Raw genomic sequence first — 21,029 nt, 5'->3', positions numbered from 1 at the left:
CAATGTTCTCATCTTGAACTAGAACCAGATCTCTAAATTTTACAACCTCATTATGTCTTGTATATTTCTAGCCAAATTACAGTAATTGTTATTAGTCACCTCCCAGCTTTTTTCCCTACCTTTGGCTCAGGAAGTTTTCCAGTAATAATCCTTACTTTTTTCTCTGTATTTGGCAACAACTTGAAAAAAAATTCCATCATGTAAGACCCAACATTTCAGGTCATGGAAATCTACTCCCAACCCCAGAAGATCAGGAAATCTGTTAGTGTATAATAATATCTCCTGGAATTTTGGTACTGTCTTTCTTTCCCTTTAGTAGCCAACTTGAAATTCAACTTCTGCAAACCAGTTGTTCCCTTTCTATTTTATCAATTCTGTACATCAAATATTCTGCACATGTAATTTACTTGTACAAAGCAATGAAAATGGAAACCATCTACATGAAAAATAGAAACCAACTTTCTATTCCAAAAAGAAAATTATGGTTAAATATTTTTTAACCATATGATTAATATGACACATAAATTAATATATAATAATGTAATAATAATAATAACCATAATTAATATGATACCTAAACTACTTACTACTTAAAAGAGAAATGAGGCTTTAAATTTATATTTTAAGCACTAAGTTTACTTTTATGATGGGTTGTATCCCTAGAAAATGTGCAAAAGGATGTAAAGAGAAATCGATTTTCCCCATAGCTGTAATTTTATAGTAAGAAAGTTAAATTTTCAAGTAAGAGCATTATGCTTAACATTTTTATAGAAATGACCACATACTATATAAGGATAATCTATTTAATTTATGGTTAAGTGTTATATATGTACTCTGTGCTAGTATTTAAAGCTTTCTAAAAGTAAACAGCATAACCAATTATGAATAAATTGCATTTAAGGTCATATAGATTGTTGCACCAAAATATCTCTAAAAATATCTATCTTCTTTTTATGAAACTGTTAGGTTAAAGAGCCTTTTATCAGAATTATAAGATTCGGAATGATATCTGAGCAGATTTTGACAAGTATCTTTCAGAGATGTTGAGGCAAATATGTAAAGCTTTTTATAGTGACTTTTTGAAAAGCTGATTCAAGGAGATATATTTTCCTGTCCTATTTGTCTTGCATGATGTCTCTGTAATAGGTATACAGATAAGTGTTAAGACTGTTGTTCATTGTAATACCTTAAAGCAATCTCACTGATTTATTGAGCTGTTATCTCATAAGATCAAGCATTTACCTTTCCACCAACATTGAATAAAGGCATCCTGGCCTTCAAAATTCAAGAACAAGCATTCCTTATTTTGTTATATTGTTATTCCTTATCTTGTTATATTTTATTATAATGTTATATTTTGTTATAATGTTATTCCTTATTTTGTTATATTTTGTTATAATGTTATATTTTTCTCTCTCACTACAATAGGGATTCATATGTCAAAACCCAGAGATTCTACTTTTATGGTAGCCAAAGGTAAGATACATTTATTAATTAGACCACAAATCCACAAATCTTGTGTTTGAAGTACTATCTCTAGTCAACAACTTCAAAGTAGGTGTGAGTATTTAGAACTGAAATACATTTTCTCCACAAACAGCAGGATGTATAGTTCCACATAATTTCCTTTCCAAATAATGTCCTTAGAGTGGGACTGCCTAGACAGTCATTCTGATAATGTGTCCGTTAACTCCAAACGTATCTGGAAACATTCTTTAAGCAGTGCTTTCAGATGTAGGTTAATAAAGCAAAAGAAAACCAGTTTCAGTGGGGCACCTGGGTGGCTCAGTTGGTTGAGCACCCAACTTCACACAGATCATGATCTCACGGTTCATGAGTTCAAGCCCAGCTTCAGGCTCTGTGTTTCGGATTCTGTGTCTCCCTCTCTCTATGTCCCTCCCCTGCTCTATCTCTGTATCTCTCTCTCCATCAAAAATAAACACTAAAAAAAGAAAACTGGTTTCATTAATTTATCATTACAGAACTCTCTTCCTCCCTAGAAACCTTGTTCTTTTTTCTTTTAATTTCTCCTTTTTTAGTTTTCCCTCCTTCTTCTTTAGCCGCCTGTTCATGTGGATATTCTGAAGAAGACAACCACTTCCCTTCTCCTCCTTCCATGCAAAGTGACTGTGTTATTTAAATTTGGGGCATAAATGATGAGAGGGATGTATTGAGCTTCATATATGACAACCTGAGAAGCTGAGGATTGCTTATATTCAAATCCCTCATAATGACGCTGAAATAATAGACATAACTGCTAGAAAAATAAGGATAAGGAGATTGACAGAAAGAGGACACATATTTCTCTCCCATTCATTTATTATGTGATAATATTTTCGGTTGCTAATAAAATTCTGTGAGCTCTACTCACAGAGAATTTTCTCAATAAACATAAATTTGTTCAGAGTGTTGTACAGTAATGTTTAATAAGACAAACATTCCAAAAATTTCCCAAAATATCTAAATTTCACAAGATGTTCATCTCTCAGCTTTTTTCTTTTTTTTTTTGGCTACTCCCCTCATAGCAACATTTTTATAGATATGTCAACTAAGGCAAGGGAAACAAAAACCAAAATAAACTCTTGGGACTACATGAAAATAAAAGAGATTTTGAACAGTGAAATAAACCATAAACAAAACAAAAAAAGCAATGTACTGAATAGCAGAAGTTATTTGCAAATGATATATCCAATAAAACCCATATATATAAGGAATTTCTATATCTATCAGCTTTATAACCTTATTTCATCTCTTTATGGGTTTTGTATGACATACATTAAGACCTAAAATATATTTAGTAGGAAAGAATGAGCTATTTGTGTCATATCCCTGGTCATTAAGACTGTAGATTGGGACAGTATTAGAACAACCTATCTATCATTTGATACTTTGTAGCTTGAAGCATGATATGCCATACCAATAACCCAGACTTTTCAGATAATATCAAGCAAAATGTGTACAAATGGTCTTGGTCTCATGCAGTTTAGCTTTGGTCTGTGTCTTCACCTTTAACGTAAAGTTTAATATTGAGCTAGTAAAAGTAGCAACAAAAATAGAAGGAATAAATTAAGTATATATTGTGTATACAAGAAAAATTTTTGGCTCACCAGTGTTTATATTCAAGCAAGTTATTTCACCTCTCTGAGATTCTATTTATTCACTTGTATTGGAAACTTCCACAAATTTATTAGAAGGTCCAGATGAGGGGAGGCTGGTGGCTCAGTTGGTTAAGCCTCCGACTTTGGTTCAGGACATGATCTCATGGTTTGTGGATTTGAGTCCATGTTGAGCTCTGTGCTGACAGCTCAGAGCCTGGAGCCTGCTTCAGATTCTGTATCCCACCCCCCCGCCCCCACCTCTCCTCTGCTCACACTCTGTCTCTCTCTCAAAAATGAATAAACATTAAAACTTTTTTAAAAAAGGACCAGATGAGATGCTAAATTGTGAAAGTACCCATGAAATTCTGGTAACCCAGAATACAATAGGTATTCAATACATTTTTAGTGAGTGAACAAATTTCTATGCCCTTTATTCAGTAATAGGTTTGTGGCCCTAAAAATTTATGCACACATTGCCTCAATTGTCACTCCCCCTTTGCCTGTGCATTTATTTATCTCTTAAAAAGATTGACGAATTTTACTCTCATTCACAAATAAAAGTTTTAATATAATAGAAATTTACTTTTATATCTTGGAAAAGATTCATGTATTTATTGTATCTTATTAACAATATATTTATTGAAGTAATGTTTAAGATAAAATATACAATCTCCATTTGGTTGAAAACATCTGTAAAAACTTGATCTAGGTCTAAGAAAGTATCTTGAATTTCAAAGAGAAAACAAGCAAACTTTATCCTTTCTTCCTCTCCCACATTTCTTACACTCTGCCTCCACCATTACATCCTTGTGACCACAAGTTATCACAAAAGAAAATTTCCATTGTTCACAAATTTCTTAAACAAATTGTCTGGCTGGTCATTCTGGCCTTTGGAAAAAGCTAGAAAACATAGCTAAAGTCACAATTGAAAAGGTATTTTATTTTTAGCTAATCATTGATGAACCACTCTCCCTGCTCATAAGGCGGGAACGGGTCACAGAGTTGCCATGGCGAGATAGTTGGTCACGAAACTCTGAGGCCATGAAATAATACAGAATGGGATCCAAAAGACAACAGAGACTTGCAAGGCATAGACAAAAGGGGTGGAAATACAGTGTGCTTTGGACAATAGGACAACTGCTAATGATGGTTTCCTTCACCATAGTGTAAAAAATAAAGTTAATATGATAAGGAGTGAAGCAGATGAAAAAGACTGCAGCACACATAAAAACCATCCGCAGTGCTTTCTGCCTCTCACTGATTCCTTGGAAAGCCATTGGTGGCTGCCTCAAGGATATAGTCGTTTTCCAGGTACACCATGCGATGATAACTACTGGGAACACAAATCCTGCCAGCTCAGCAACTGTAATCATTCCAACCAAAGCCACTGTATTCATTTTCTTGTAACCAAGATCAGCAAAACAGGACTGATTGTTGTTGGATGAGTAGGTGCTTCTCAGAAGGGGAAATGGCAAGCAGGCTGTTCCCACGATGATCCAGATGGCAGCACTGATGCCTACATCATACCTACGCTTCCAGTCTCTGGCCCTAAAGGGCTGGAGGAGAAAAAAACATCTCTGAAGGCTGATGCACGTCAGGAAACAAATGCTGGCATACATGTTGAGATACTTCAGGTAGAAGCACAGCAGGCAAAGGGCCTTCGGGAAGGGCCAGTGGTGGCTGATGTAATAGTAAATCCGGAGAGGTAAAGACAGCACATGAGCAAGATCAGCCACAGAGAGGTTGATCATGAAAATGATGGCTTTATTTTTCTTGCTGATGAAGCGGCACAGAACCCACAAGGCTGCACTATTGGCCAAAAGACCGGGGATGAATATGAGGATGTAGGTAGTTGCATAAAGGGAGTTCTGAAATGTCACATTAGTAGCATTGCAGTCAGTCTCAGCATTGCTGGTACTGTTGCTACCCATCTTGAATATTTCAGTATACTCATCAAGGTAAGCCGTGGAATTATAATCCCTCCTTAATAAAAGAAAAAAAAAGAATATAATGACTAATAAGTTCTATAGCCAACACCCAGATTCTTTTTTATACTTAAAGAGAATAGAATATTAAAATTAGAAAAGACTTGTTTACAGATGAAAGAGCAGATGCTCAAGGAAGATATGTAAGTGATCCAAGGTCACCTAATGAATCAGTTTGAAAACCATGCAATTGTCCCCTAACTGACCTTTAAGATTGTCTAAATTGTGTCTTGCAGGCAAGGACATCCTGAAATATTTACTCTAGTGGTCTCACCACAAAAAAAAGTATGGTATTTCAGTCTATTCCTTTTGTATCCAAATTTTTCTTGCCCCAAGGCCTGGTTAATGTGAATACTGCTTACTCATTTACAATTGCAATGATAGAAATCCAACCTCACCGTTTATGTCCCCTTTCTTCTCTTTTGTCTACCACCTGGTCCATTGGGTTCTGACTTCCTACCTTGGTACTCTAGCACTTTGAAAATGGCCCTGCCACTTAAGCCTGCATTGCTAATGCTGGCTAAGTTTCAAAACTTTGAGAACACTACCTCCTTATTATTCTATCACAATAGCATAAGTACTTGTTATAATCTCTTTCTCTCTCTCTTTTGCCTTAAGGTATATTCCAATTTACATGAAAAATATCATTAATGCATGAATTTATAGGCTGAACTAGGAATTCTCCTTATGTGATCTGGAATTTTCTGCCAGGAATTCTGTACTGGAGTAACATCATGGACATGGCAAATGATCCAAAAGTCACAGTAAACACTGATTAGGGAACCAGCAACATAGACCACAAAATCATTTTTTGGAAACAATTTGAAACTTAATACTTATTTCATTCAAATAGTCACCATAAAATTTTAAAAAAATTTAATTCCCTTAATCTTATTTTATGCTTCAGTGAGGTTTTTATTGTGTATTATATGTAAAACATGGAGAATATAAAGTAATCTTTAGGACTTCCCAAGGTCTGGTCATGGATTTATTCAAGCTGCCTGCAAATAATAAGAAAGCAACAACTTCATTATTTTACTTTAACACTCTTATAGAATTTTACACTGTAAAGAACCTTTAAAATTATTTAATTCTGCCTTCACATAATACATGTAGAAGAAGTAAGGCCAAGAGAGAGGTTTATTAGAGACACAAAGCTACTAAACAGAAGATCTGGGACTTCAAATGGGAGTACAAGGTGCCTAATACTTATATCCTTACATCCTTCTCTTCATTTGTTTTCCTCTCCAAAACAAATTTTACAAACATAGCTTCTGTTCATATTGCAGGAATGTTTACTGCAATTAGAGCTAAACGTGGAAGAAATAAAGGAGTGAAGTTGTTCCTTAGGTGGAATAGCACTTTTGTTTTTAATTGTTTCTGTTTTAAGTAAGTTTACAAACCAAAGGAGTGGTTTCCTTTTAGATTCTCCTCATAAGTAGCAGAAATCACTTCCTATATCATTTTACGTCTTATTGCAGGGAATAGAAATTTGAATAAAAACAAAACCCCAAGAGCACCTGGGTGGCTCAGTCCATTAAGTAACCAATTTTGGCTCAGGGTATGATCTCAGGGTTCGTTAGTTTGAGCCCCGCATTGGGCCCTGTGCTGACAGCTCAGAGCCTGGAGCCTGCTTCAGATTCAGTGGTTCCCTCTCTCTCTGCCCTTCCCCTGTTCTCACTCTGTCTCTTTCTCAAAAATAAATAAACATTAAAAAATTAAAAAAAATAAATACACAAATAAAAACAGAACCCCAAATAATTAATTCACATATAAAAGAGAGTCAACATTCTGCACTACCATTACTCTACCATTACTTTCACTTTCCCTCCCTTAATATTTTATGCTCCCCCTACTTGGCCTGTGATATCTCCTGAAATGTCATGCAGTCATCTTGGTTATGTATGTATGACTTTGAACAGAAGGTAGAAGGATGTTCACAGGTGAAAAGAGAAAATAATTACCATGATGTGACTATCAGCAATGCACTCCAGAATCTGCAATGAAATTTTTCACATGAATTTATCCAATGTCATTCTCACAGCCATCATAAGAGGTAAGTACTATTATTACTCTCATGTGCAGATGAGAGATGAGGTAATTGAGGTTCAGAAAGATGCAGTAAATTTTCTGAGGTAACAAACCTAGAAAATAGTAAAAATGGGATTATACTATTTTGCCTTACTTTCTCCAAAGTCTATGCTATTTCTACTACACCACTTGCTTGCCTTGCTTAGGAGGGACTACTTAATAGAATGGGGCTTATGACATCTGGAGGGTACATTATAGAAGAACCTTTCTAATTCCATAGTAAGACTTCATAATATAATAACACTAGGATTACTTTAATTAGGCTAATAAGATATAACAAAACACTTGTCCCCACATATAACACCCATCCATCCTCAACAACCACTTTGATTTCATTATTGGCAATGTTTCTACTATTATCTATTATCCACACAAAAACTGTGAGAAAGCAAGGGAAGATGCATAACGTGCACTACAGTTCCAAGAACTGAGAACATCTCACACCCACCCAAGTCACACTTCCACTTTTGTACTTTATAGACCTGGGTATTTGTTCCTGATTCACTGGTGTAGAAAGTTTCACTTACTAAAGAGGGATGTTTTATTCACACCTCTGTGTTAAATAACAGAAACCTCTTAAGGCAGAACAGCAAACTAGAGATCAAATTCACACCTTCTTTTTTCTGTGGGTTTTTATGCCTTTGCAATTTAGTTTAATGTGAGCTTAGAGATTTGCATGGTCTGCTTTCCAAAATCTCTTGTCTAGACCGAAGGGAAGATAGGATGGTTTTGCCCCAAATCTGGTGACAATTATATGTAAAATTCCCAAGGTAAGGTGAAGCTGGGGGAATTTGTTTTGGGCAGGACAGAAATATAAGCTCTCTCAGGGGACATTTAGCTTGCTGTGGACAATCTGTGACACTTCTGAAATTTAAGAAAGGAGAACAACCTAAGAAGCCGCTTACAGAAAAATGCTGAATGGAAGGGCTAAAGTTGGAGTGTGTTCCTTCTCTCTGTCTCTGCTCTTGCCACTGTCTCTGTTTCTCTTTGGTTCTAGCCCTGTTGTTGACTATTTCCAGGTGGCTTGTGCTACCTCTGTTGTCAATTTTTCTCCCCTTCCACCTACACATATCTTTGTTTCCTGTCTCAGAAAAATGTATAAGATTGGTGATTCACTCCTGTGTCTGAATTCCCCTTCTCAGTAAGTGCCATGACTCTCCTCCCAGACACTCAACCTGGAGAATAGGGATTTATCCAACCCATATCACTATATTTCCTCCATATCCAACCAGAAAATGGGGTGATTCTCCCATGTAAAAATCTGTACAATCCATCTACACTTCCACTATTGCCATCCTAATCTACACTACTGTCATCATTCCTCTTGACTACCAAAACAGATTGATTTACCAGACTCCCTGCACTTCAGTCTTAGCCCCCTGAAGTCCATTCTCCACACTGTGTATAACACTAATATTAATTTTGGCCATGATTTACTGAAAGCTACCATTTATTTGCAGGCTAAGCACTCTTCACATATTATCTCATTAGTCCTCATTGCAGCCCTATGATTATTTCCATATTACTGATGAGGAAACTGAGATGAAAGAGGTTAAATAAGTTTCACCAGTCACAAAACTTACATAGTATAGAGGTAGGGTATTAGAATTAGAGCCTATGCTTGTTTCCATACTCTCTTACCTTTGTCCTGGAACTTACTAACCTCTTTTAACACTTTCTATATGGTGGCCCAAATAAACTTTCTTTGATATATGCCATTCTCCTCCATAAAATTCTTTGCTGGCTTTCCATTGTATGAAAGCCAAACTTCTCACCATGGCCTAAAGGCCATAGCTAATATGTCTCCTGTGCCCTTCAACATCACTTTGTTCCATTCTCTTACTCATTCTCTATATTTTAACTACACTGAGATGTTTTCAGTTTCTAGAACAATCCAAACTTTTTTTTTCTGACAACACCCTCTACATATATTTCTTCTGTCTGCGATTATATCCCTCAAGATTTTCATGCCTGGTTCCTTTTAATCTCGGTTTTCAGATCAGAGGCTGTCACTGCCAATACTATCTGGGCAGTCCTGCACATCATTATATACTCAAACTCTCTGTTCCTTCTCTTCATAGCATCAACATTTGTAATTTAAATGTTTGTTTACTTGTCTATTGGCTTTTTCATCCACTGTGCCATTAGCTTCACTAGTGCCACAATAAGATCTGCTATGTTAATCACCATATAGCCAGAGCAGCTTACTACAGAGCAGCTTAAAGTCCTTATTTGGAAACCTCAAGCAAAAATGCAAACTCAGATATGTCAACTAATACATTTCTGCTGCCTGATTTCCCTAGGATGTTTTTTTTTTTTTTGATTTGGGTTATTATCATCAACATACCTTGCACCTATCCTTTTCAATTCAGAAAATTCATACCTATAGAAGGTTGAGAGAGAAGCAAACTAATTAATTTAGAAATCACAAGTGGTCAGGCATATCCTATGGGTATGAACCAGTACCACCCAAGTTCTCAGAGTATCATTAAGAGCATTTTCTGGACCTCAGAAAGAAGCTAGTACTTGTGGTCTACTTCTAAAAATATTGTAACCCTTTATGTTTCTAGGCTGTCATTCTGCAGAGGGTAAAACTGCTTCATCTAATCAGCAAATAACTTCCTACACACCTATGCATAGGAACTAAAAGGAGAGTGAGGATGCATCTGCAATCCCCAAAGCTCTCCACTCATTAAAACTAATCATAAAGGGAAAATAACTCTATTTTTTTCCATAGATTTTTGAGAACTCTGGCTGCTTAATCAATATATATTTAATTAGCAAAATCTTATAAATTTTGTGCTAGGTTCTGTGGAGAATACAGAATTATCTGCCATAATCTCCATCCCTGAGAACCTTCTTCTCTGTGTCCCTGAGAAACTTCTGGACTGGTGGGGGAAATATTTTTAAAATCTCCAACATCATAATCAGTGCATCACAAGAACTGCAGTAAATTACATAGTTGATAACAAATCCTCATATTATCATAGCATCATCCCTGTGAAATAAGTGAGACACATACCAGTAATACCCTTACCATAGTGTTTAACTGACAGTGAGATGAATTTAAGAACAATTAAATACCCACTTCAAGCTCACAGGGTAAGAATATGGTGAAAGTGAGACCAGAGGCAAAACTTGTAGGCCTCTTACTCAATGCTCTTTCTACCATATCAGGCTGATTTTTTTTGAATTCTGAGAGATAGAACACCTCAATCCAGAAGAAATAACACTTGTGGCATGCCATCTGCATTTTCTTAATGATCTCTGTAGGAATAGGGTTGGAAAGAAAAAATAGAGATGGTGACTGAGGAAGAGATAAAGTACTTTGCCTGATTTATACACTATTTTTTTTTAATCCTAATACCCTTTTAAGGTTTTGGTGAAGTTTCATCTCTTCAAGAAAGCCTGCACTGAGTATTACCAATACTATTCATCTGGGATTCAGAAATTTATGACTTCATACAGCAAATTAAAATTCTGCTATGAGTGTATCCAATATGCTAATTGCTAAGAATGGTAGATTGAGGTGGGAAATTTCAGAGAAATATAATGTATGACTGTTGTCCTCAAAATGTTTACAGTCATTTAAGAGAGATAGATATAAGAATAACTAGCCATAATAGATTTTTGAAACATGCCATGAAAGAGAAAACAAAGAAGTTTTTGTGGGAGTAGAAACAAATCCTGCACAGAAGAGGATTGGATGTTCAACTTAAAGATTAAATTCCATTTTCAACAAGCAGTTTGGGTGGGCAGGGTACAGGAGAAGAAAGGATGGGGGACGAATTCCAGCAATGAATAAATAGAATTCAAACATCCCAAACTATAAAAATAAATGACATAGATAGCAATAATAGGTGTCCTAGTCCAGCTGAAAAACAGTGAGATTGTAGGGAAGGTGGAATGAGAGGTGAGAATGGGAGAAGGGAGTAGAAGGGAAAAGAGACTAAAAAGGTAGATGCAACCCAATCATAGAGAGTTTTAGCAAAAATCTCTAAAGGATTCTGGGAAGATAGTCATATTACCATACTGATGTTTTAAAATAATCACTCTGGCAAAAGTGTACAAATGGATTGAAAAGATGGGCCATGTCAGACAGGAAATCCGTATCAGTTGGGAATTTGTAGAGTGACCAACAGTTTGGTTTACCTAAGACTGAGGGTTTCCTGAGACAGGATTTTCAGTGCTAAAACTGTGAAAGTACAAGGCGAACAGGATAGTTGGTTACCTTATTAGTACAACAGTTGAGGTGAAAACAACAACAACTCTGAACTTGTTATGGCATGAATATTAGAATTTCAAGTAAAATTCAGTTATGGAATTGACCAGTTTGGGACATTGTTTGAGGATTCAAAGATAAATTCAGTTATAGAATGTGTGAAATTTTAAAAGAGATATCACAGTTTTGCGTTTTTCCAAAGCCCTTTCAGATTAGTAGCACATAGCATTCACCTCTCCTGACAATCTGAGCCAATTCACCTCTTCTTTATCCTGGGACTTTTCAAATTTGTACTCTCTGGCTAGCCTTTTCAATTCTTGACTCATCAACAGTATAATTATTAAGTTTCACTGCAAATTGTACCATACTAGCATGCATCATACACTCCCAGAGACCTTAAATATTTAAATCCCTCCATTTCTGATGGCCAACCTAGCACCCTCCCTTATCTTACTTCCTTCCTTACTGAGCCTAGATTAAATGGTTAAACCAACTACTCTTACACAAAAAACCTCAACTTCCTTATTCAACATTCTCTTGCTGTATGAGACTGGCAATGTCTTAATTGCAGATCAAGTCCACAATCCGTGTTCTTTTTTTACTATACAATCTGCTGAATGCTCCCATTAAAAATACTAGGATCTATTTGGAGTGCAAAAACTAGAAATTTATGACTCTAGCCTAAGATTTTTTTGCTTCAGCCTTTCTTTGCACACCAGTGATTACTATCTTCTTTCATTTCCATGGTGGCCATTCAACAGCTTCACAACTTTACTAAAGTTTCTTCTCTCCTACTCTCCCATCTACCACCTTTCCCAGCAAAGACGTTGTTAAGGTTTTTATTTAAATTCAAGTTTGTTAACAAAGTGTAGTATTAGTTTCAGGTGCACAGTATAGTGATTCAACACGTCCATACAATGTTTTGCCTCTCTCTTTTGTTCCCTTTGCTCATTTGTTTCTTAAATTATACATATGAGTGAAATCATATGGTATTTGTCTTTCTCTGACTGACTTATTTTGATTGGCATTATACTCTCTAACTCCATTCATGTCATTGCAAATGGAAAGATTTCATTCTTTTTTATAGCTGAGTAATATTCCATTATATATATAATATATTATTATATATTCTATATGCCACTCCTTTATCCATTCATGAGTCGATGAACATTTGGGCTGTTTCCATAATTAGGCTATGGTAGATAATTTTGCTGTAAACATCTGTAAACATATATCCCTTTGAATTATTTTTGTATTCTTTGGGTAAATATCTACTAATGCAATTGCTGGGTCATAAAACTTTTTGAGAAACCTCCATGTTGTTTTCCAGAGTGGCTACACCAGTTTGCATTCCCACAAACTGTTCAGCAGAGTCTTAACTTCTTAAATCACAGACAACGTTGAGGTTGTTGGATGAGAAGAAACTCAATTTCATCTACTGTCTCCTCCCAACACATAATCTTATATACAACTGCATCTTTCTTACTTCCCAACACAGCTACTTTTCTCGTTGCTCAAGATGAATTACCATGCTCTCAATTCATTTTAGGGGTGCCTAGGTGGCTCAGTCAGTTAAGCATCTGACTTGGGCTCAGGTCATGATCTCATGGTTCATGAGTTTGAGCCCCACCTCGGGCTCTATGCTGACACTTCAGAGTCTGAAGCCTGTTTCGGACTCTGTGTCTCCCTCTCTCTCTGTCCCTTGATCCCCCCTCAAAAGTAAATAAACGTTAAAAATTTAATTCATTTTATATCTCTCAGGATCCTCTTTCATTAATTGCTCCCATTTATTCTAGATCATCCTTTCCTCCGCTCTCAGTTAGATCTGTGTCATCAAGTCTCACCAACCCCCCAAATAATTCTTCTCTTCTATATGCATCTTATTCTAGCTATTTGTTACTTTTTTAATCTTTTAAAATAAACTCATAATAGTTGTTTACACTTGTTGTTTCCTTTTCTTCACTTTGTATCCATTCTTTATGCACTCGAAGGTGGTGTATATGCCCTCAGAACCTCACTGAAACTGCTTTAGCAAAAGTGACAAGTGACCACCACATTGCTAAATCATGCAGGGCTTCTTTGCTGCCCTTGATATAGTCTGACCACTTCCATCTTTTTGCAAAGTTCTCTTCCTTTGGCTTTCAAACAATGATTTCTTAATTCTCAACTTCTTGTTCATTTATACTGAGTTTCCATCATGGTTTCTTTAATTTTTTCACATCCTTCAACTGTTTGCTTTCCCTACATCTGCTTCTTCTCTTCTTATTCATTACCTTTCTCTTCTTATTCATTACCTTAATGCTGAGTAACACCACCTACTTTAATGGCTTAAGTTACCACCCATATTCTGATGACTTTCATATCTCTATGTCCAGGACTTGCTTATCCTAAGATATAAACCCATTTTGTCCAGCGTCCAGCTGAAAATTCACATATGAATGTCTCCCAGGCATCTCAAAATGAATATGTCCAAAACAAAAGTCATCATATTCCATGAACTTTTACTTATACACCACTATCTATCAGAATTCTTAGAATAATCTTAGAGTCTTTCTTCTCTCTCTTTCAATCAACCAAGTTTTCTCTCCCTCCCTGCACACTCTCTCTTCTTTCTGTGGATTATTGAAACATTCATTAAATGATCTACCTCCCTCAAGGATTGCCCTGTTAAAAATTATTATCTACTATTATCTACTCTGGTATCAAAATGATGTATCAAAATGCAAATTGAGGCTGCCATGTCACCATAGTAATTGCTTTAATAATACACTCATTGCATTATATCAAATGTTTCCATTTTTTTCTGTATTTCTTACTGAACCATGAGAATTTTGAAGATGAAAACCACATATTAATCCTTTTTAAATCTCCAGAATCTAGCAGAATGATTGGCACATAGTCATTAAGTCAATATTTTAACTGAAAAAAATATACTGCTTTGTAACAACTCTTATATTGTGTAACTATTTATGAATCTCTCCACACAGATGGTTAGCCATGCAATAAGTTTATACACGTTGGTTTGTAAAGACAAGATTATGGAGAATAGGCACAGTTATGGTCTCCTCTACTACTGAATATTGGTCAAAGCAAGGAAAATAAGGTTGGAATCTAATAAACTAAATTTATTTTTTAAATAAATTTAAACAAATTTATCTTTCTCTCTAACTCTATAACAAGGCTAAACATATAACACTAGTAAATCAATTGCTGTTAACTGGCCCATGTAGGGATTAATCCCAAGGGCTTAATCTCATTGTTGTTGCATACTCAAGTCATCTAACCAAAACCACAGTGACAATAAATTCCAGGTAAATTATAACCTGTGAAAATGCCACATCCTCAGCATTACTTCAGCCCTTAGCTCTGTAGTTGTGAACCACTTAGAAATAAGAACAGAATTTTTAGTGCCTCCAATACCAGCATTATAGAAGTAAATGCCCTTGGTCACTCCAGTGTGCAGTGCTATGTCCAAGGTACATGCTGCTTAAACCAAAATCCAGGACCATGATGACAGTTGCCTCTTCTCTTGAAAGAGGAATACGATGATAGAAGCTAAACCCTAACGGGAACTTTCTTCCTGGATCTTATCTCAAAGGTCAATATTTTACTCTCTCTCAACTCTCATTTTTCCCATGCACTGGGAAATCCTATTCTGACTTCCTCCTTTGTACATTTATAATACCATTATAAGGACTTATAGCCTGCACTATAAGAATGTAGTCTTTCTGAGGGAGGACTCTGTATCTTAGACTTTTATGTTATTCACTTTTCTTAGCAGACGGTTAAGCATGCAATAAGTTTATACACATTGGTTTGTAAAGACAACAGTATGGAGAATAGGCACAGTTATGGTCTCCTCTACTACTGAATATATGGTCAAAGCAAGGAAAATAAGGTTAGAGTCTAATAAAGATGGACATCTGAGAGTTCCAAAGCGTGCAATTCTGGATTTTTATTTAAAATCCAACAGGATTTTAAGCTTAAGTAAGAATATGGTCATTAAACATTCTTTTTATGGAAATAAAGGGAAATGGCCTGTTGTCTCAGAACATAAAGGTATGTTGGGTCTTTAAATATAACTCAATGGAGCTGAGTCCAAAAACTTAGGAGCTGCCAATAACATGCAACCAAAGGTAGTTTTTCATCCCAACCTTCTCAATGCTGTGGTTTCACAATGGTAGAGCCAATGTAACTTATATTATTATGTCATCAGAATTCATACCAGACTTCTAAGTTTCAGTGAAATGCTAAATCCAAGAAGTTTTCGCATGCATCCTGTCAGTCACTATCCAAGTGTTATTCATGTTACCTCATCCTTGTAAGAGCTCTGAGTTAATTACTATTATACCTTTTGGAGATCAAAAAATGTAGGCTCAACAGGATTAAGTTTATTAAAGTCACAGCTATTATGATTTCAGTTGTAAAGGTAATTTATGAGCAAAGAAAGCTAAAATTATAATACAAACAACTTTTTTCACAAACAAAAAGATATTTTAAGTGGCATTTCTATGAATAAGAGTGCCCATCAAAAATATAAGGCTGTTATTCTCAATTCTAGTTCCAGTGCTTCTTCTTTATATCTATGCATAAATGGCAAATGACTGCCCACCAGGTGTCATCATAGTATTGCACCAAAACCAGGGATCTTTATGAAGATTTGCCTATGAACCCAAACCATAATAGATCTGTGAATAGAGTACTAGAACAGTTTCTTTATAACAGTAGTGATATGAATGTGACAATATTTGCCCTAGGTTGGGAAAGACTTAAAAGCAATAGTATATATTGAAAAAGAGCACTGGATTTGGAGCTAAGACATGTGGGTCTTAGTAACTATTCAAATGTTCTTTGTGTTGCCCTGCTAAGCCTTTTCCTTTCTGTGGTTTTAATTTCCTTCATTATTAAAATATGACAATTTGAACTGGATGATTTTAACTCCCTTCCAGCCCTAACTTGCCATGATTTTATGAGCATGGCTCCTCTCAACCCCGTATCTAAATAATACTACCGGCACTGCCACTGTCATCATTAATGCAGCAACCACCATCTCAACCCACCTACTGATTTATACTTTGCAAACCATTATTGCACCAATAATTGTTGTTAATCATTAGTAAAGGTATAGGTTGTGAATAACCTGGTCAGTGAATATTATCTCTATCTTAAGGATCAGAAAAATGAGGCTCAGAGAAATGACCTTATTTGCCTGAATACATAAAGTTAGCATGTGGCAGAGTGAGGAGAGTGAAACCAAGGTTTCCAGTACTAAGGTGACTGCTCTTCCTGTACAACACTACAAATATTCACTGTGTCAGTCCTCCCCCTCTTTCCACCCTTTATCATTAAGTCACTAATACTGTTAAGTGAGCATGTTTATAAAATTTGTTTCTTCTATTTTCTTTGACAATAGGGCCAGTATGTGAGGTTGCCATCTTTGGAGAACAAGGGAAAATTAAATAAGGAATGGTTTCTGAAGGGGGTTCCCTCCCATTCTCTAGGGGGCAAACTTTACAAGCCACTTGGAAACCTAACTTGCTTTGTCTTACTGTACCTTTTCCTTCTTTAAACCTTAAAAGTCTCACATTTATTACCTATGCCAGTCTGACCCACACGACCATGGTGTCCTTTGTTCAATCACAATCACAGCTGAAGAAGAATAACTTGAATTTGGAACCCTGTTATCTCCTGAATTGATTAGAATCAACTCTAAATTACCCACTTGACATCAGAAACACTAAGCTTTGTATGTATCCTGTAAGTCTAGACATTTTTTTCTATAAATTAGAAGAAGTGAAAATTATTTTCATCCCTAAAATGAATTAAAGTAACTACACTATTGACAAGCAAAATCTTAAATGTTTGAATTTAACTGTCATTCATGCATCTGTAGTATGACATGCATGATGTCATAATCATTTGGGAAAATAATTTGGGAAAGATGCTTAACTATATATCATTTTTGCAGTTGCAGTATTTTGGAAGTAGCAGGAATCAGGTTCTTTGGGCAGAACTGGGGTCATATCTTAACTCAGTTATCAGCTGACTAGCCTGAAATGTCTTAATTCATATTCGTGGGCTTCAGTTTCTTCATTTATTAAAGTAAGATCATAGCCCTTGCAACATAGATTGTTGTGAAGATTAAATGGAAAGTGTACATGAAATGACCTATTTTGATGTCTGGTACACAGTAGACATTAAATAAATGGTAGTTCATTTCCCCTTTACTTGTATAGAAAGTAATCTCCATGGGTTTTTGGTTAGATACTGTACTTTTATGGGTTTAGAAAATCCCCAAAAATGTATAGTTGTGAGAGACGGCTAACAGAGCTAAAATAAAATTTCTTAAAGTACAAGGCTGGAAAGCATGTGTTATTCTAAAAAAGAATATTCCTTATTATGCTAAATATATTTGTAAATCAAAATCATTGTTCTTATAATACAAACTGTTGAAAATACAGATCTACACAATATTCGTGGCTGTTGAGCATGCAGTATTTGGAAAATGTCAGTGTAAGGGGGCAGGTTTTTCTAGGAGTTCATTGGGGCGCCTGCGTGGCTCAGTCGGTTAAGCGGCCAACTTCGGCTCAGGTCATGTTCTCACGGCCCGTGAGTTCGAGCCCTACATGGGGCTCTGTGCTGACAGCTCAGAGCCTGGAGCCTGTTTCAGATTCTGTGTCTCCCTCTCTCTGACCCTCCCCTGTTCATGCTCTGTCTCTCCCTGTCTCAAAAATAAATAAAACGTTAAAAAAAATTTAAAAAAAATCTCTAAGAGTCCAGGGTCTAGTTCTTAGGGACGGAAGTCCATAATAACCTTGTAGTGACATTTTTATGTTTCTCAAAGGATACTTTGGTCTTAAAAGATTAATACTGATTGGGTGACAATATCATTGTGGAAGACAGATTTCAAACCTAGTTCCCTTCTTTGTTGTTTGTGTTTTTCATTTAAAAAGTAAATTAATTACAAAAAATTTTGCCTGTGGTCTAAAAGTTGAAATTCTCACGATAACATTATTCTGAATGAAATATAATGGTCCTTGACAAAGTTTACTGGGTTCCATTTATGATCTAGATTATATTTCCAGAAAGTCCCCTCTAATGAAATTTTCATGTTATGGCCTATTATTTACCACTTAATGATATATCACTTTTCTCAGGTACTTAGGAGCCTAGAGTCAAATCATTGCATTGTTATGAAGGAAAGTAATGACCATCTGTTCTAAGCTCTTCCCTTTATTACAAGTGAGAATATTGAGACCTACACAAATGAAGAAACTTGCTCAAGGCCACGCAGCGAGTCATTGGCAGGGCTTGAGTTAGGACCAAGTCTTTTTGATTCTGTGTTTATTGATCCACCTATTCCATCACTCTTCCTGTGATGCATGCAAACCAATACTAAGTAAAAACTTCCTTGCAAAATAATTTGACCTCAATGTAAGTAGACTTCTTGACCAAAAGTTTTTAAGTAAAGCAGACTCTCTGCCAGTCATTGTCCTGATTGTTGGGCCTCTTAGAGTGGTTTTGCAACAGGCAGCTCTGTCCTCTTTGCTTGAGCTGTGACTGAAGGGTATAGACTTCCCTGCCTATTAGGGTATCAGTTGAGTTATCCCAAACATAACTAGCCATGAAAAGCCAACACAAATCACCCAGAAGTATGATCACCCATTTTTCAGTCTTATGCTCCACCACTTCCAGGGTTTGAGCAGTCTGTACAACATGAATTAACAACTTTCCTAGTTGAACCCCAATAAGAACTGCTTTTAACCAAAGGAAGACCTGTGTTCAACAAGAATCATGACAAAGATCATTACCTTGAATGCATTACCTGATTCTTAGTTCAGGCCTTTTTCCACCTCAGTATACCAGCATATCACCTATTTCAGCACTGAATAATTTTACTGTGTAACAATTGCTAAATGATAAGCTACTCAATTAATAGAAATGGCAGTGACACCCTCCATCCATTTAAGCAATCAAAATAAAAATGTTCCCACTGACAGGACTTAGGGACTGAGACTACTCTCCACCAAAAGCACAACAAAGTTTATTATTCTATCCACAATGATCCTGGTACCAAAATGCATGGCACAATCCACCTTTAAGACTCCCCAGTAGAAGTTTCCTTTTGACTCAGTCATCTTGGCTCAGAACCAAAGAGGTTTCTACTACTCAGAGTAATAAGAACAATAATCACTTAAAAGATAGGTGCCTCTCCTTTGGGTTCTTCTATACAGAAGGGCTAGAGTTAACAAAGCAACTTTTAAAGGATTAAGAAACATCCCTGAGCACACTCTGAAATCATGTGTATTTACTTTCACATTTATCTGAAATCAAGTGTCTTTATTTCACTGACTCTCAGTTTTCCCATCTGTATTATGAAATATTTGAATTATTAAGAGCTCTTTCAATTCCAAAGTCCATGATCTTTCTTTCCTTCTATCATGAAAAAACTTGCTATTTCTGTATATGAAAAACTAAATTTAACAAAATAAGGACATAATACATAAAACTTTTTTTCATTATGAAATTGTATAAATTACACAAAACAAATATTCAAATACTCTTTTTCGAGTTTAAAATGTCAAGTTGTCTCAATGAGTCTCACTTAACACAGTTTTCTCAACACTTTGTGCTTTCTTCCCTGGTTGATGGAGAACCACAGAGCCCTTAGCAAAAAGTGAGCTGCATCACATACTCCATGCTCCTCAAGAATGGTGGGGTACTTGATAGCATTACCCCTGACTTTGTACTCCAGTCAGGCTCAAGGGCAGGCACGATTGATCTTGCTGTAAGAAATTTGAAATGAGAAACCAGTGGCCATTTTCACGTTGGACACTGGTCCCACATCTGTCTCTATCCTGGATCTTCATGCCCTCACCAATATTCCCACATGGAACCACCAATTCCAAGATACTAGGTTGTAACTTACCCTGGAGCCTTGTCGGGATTAGCACTCCTGTTTCTTTGCAGGGCGTTGGGAGTGAAAAAGCCTAACTCTGGGCGGCACAGATTCTGCTGATAACTGAAAAATTTGTTGTTGAAAGAGGAAGTTGAGTTCATTTGGTGTCTCACCACAGAAACCTTATTTGTACAGACCAAAGGTAAGTCCCTTGAGCAGATGACAGTACTTAAGTTTTATTTCATTTTTATTTCATTTAACAGATAAATTCAAAGAGTATGGAGTCAAAGCCTGTACAAAATCAAACCATAGCTGCATACAGCCTTCCTTACTGTCCCTCACCCTATCTCTTTCCAACACAACTCACATGTCTATCTGTCTCATTAGAATTTCCATGGAAAGATAGGATTTTGGTGCAAAATTTGAAGAGAGTTTACTTTAGAAAAAGAAAGCTGCAACTCCTTCAAGCCTGAGGACATAAGGTGAAAAAACCTCAAGAACAGCAGAAGTATCTTTGCTTCAAAGGTTCCCTCCACATGGAGTGCTTTTCCCTCAACCTCTCATCTCAAGGCTTAAAACCTAATGTATAGTTAGTTATTTTTGTTCATGGTTTATCCTTTATGTATACTGCAAACTGATTGAGGGCAAATATTTTATGTCTGACTCATCTCTGTATTCCCAACTAGTCTACAACAAAGCACTTTTATGTTTGTTGAATGAATAAGTGAGGGAAT

The 21,029-nt window shown here is 36.1% G+C and overlaps 1 protein-coding gene across 3 annotated transcripts; it reads right to left on the bottom strand.

The window, feature by feature from the left end:
* Positions 1 to 2,280: 2,280 nt before the first annotated feature.
* Positions 2,281 to 20,456, bottom strand: P2RY10 (P2Y receptor family member 10). 3 transcript variants are annotated; one of them, XM_058712995.1, is made up of 3 exons: positions 20,326 to 20,456; positions 7,048 to 7,080; positions 2,281 to 5,081 (listed from the first exon to the last, which is right to left on the bottom strand). In XM_058712995.1, exons 1-3 carry the CDS (start codon positions 20,454 to 20,456, stop codon positions 4,043 to 4,045), a joined length of 1,203 nt encoding a protein of 400 aa, XP_058568978.1. In that variant the 3' UTR covers positions 2,281 to 4,042. The 3 variants fall into 3 exon arrangements, with proteins under 3 accessions (XP_058568978.1, XP_058568980.1, XP_058568979.1); XM_058712997.1 differs by having other exon boundaries at positions 7,048 to 7,227; positions 20,326 to 20,419; XM_058712996.1 differs by lacking the exon at positions 7,048 to 7,080 and having other exon boundaries at positions 20,326 to 20,432.
* Positions 20,457 to 21,029: the final 573 nt, after the last annotated feature.

This window comes from Neofelis nebulosa, chromosome X (genome assembly GCF_028018385.1).
Source record: "Neofelis nebulosa isolate mNeoNeb1 chromosome X, mNeoNeb1.pri, whole genome shotgun sequence".
Classification (NCBI taxonomy): Eukaryota; Metazoa; Chordata; class Mammalia; order Carnivora; family Felidae; genus Neofelis; species Neofelis nebulosa.
Note: the sequence above shows the minus strand (reverse complement) of the source record. Positions and strands in the feature narration are given on the sequence as shown.

Excerpts from the sequence above, each read along its gene's own strand:
- P2RY10 (XM_058712995.1), bottom strand. The coding sequence starts at position 20,456 with ATGAACTCAACTTCCTCTTTCAACAACAAATTTTTCAGTTATCAGCAG. Across the intron at positions 7,081-20,325 it reads AATCCCGACAAGGCTCCAGG|ATTCTGGAGTGCATTGCTGA; the intron begins GTAAGTTACAAC and ends ATTTCATTGCAG. Across the intron at positions 5,082-7,047 it reads TTGCTGATAGTCACATCATG|GAGGGATTATAATTCCACGG; the intron begins GTAATTATTTTC and ends TCTTTTATTAAG.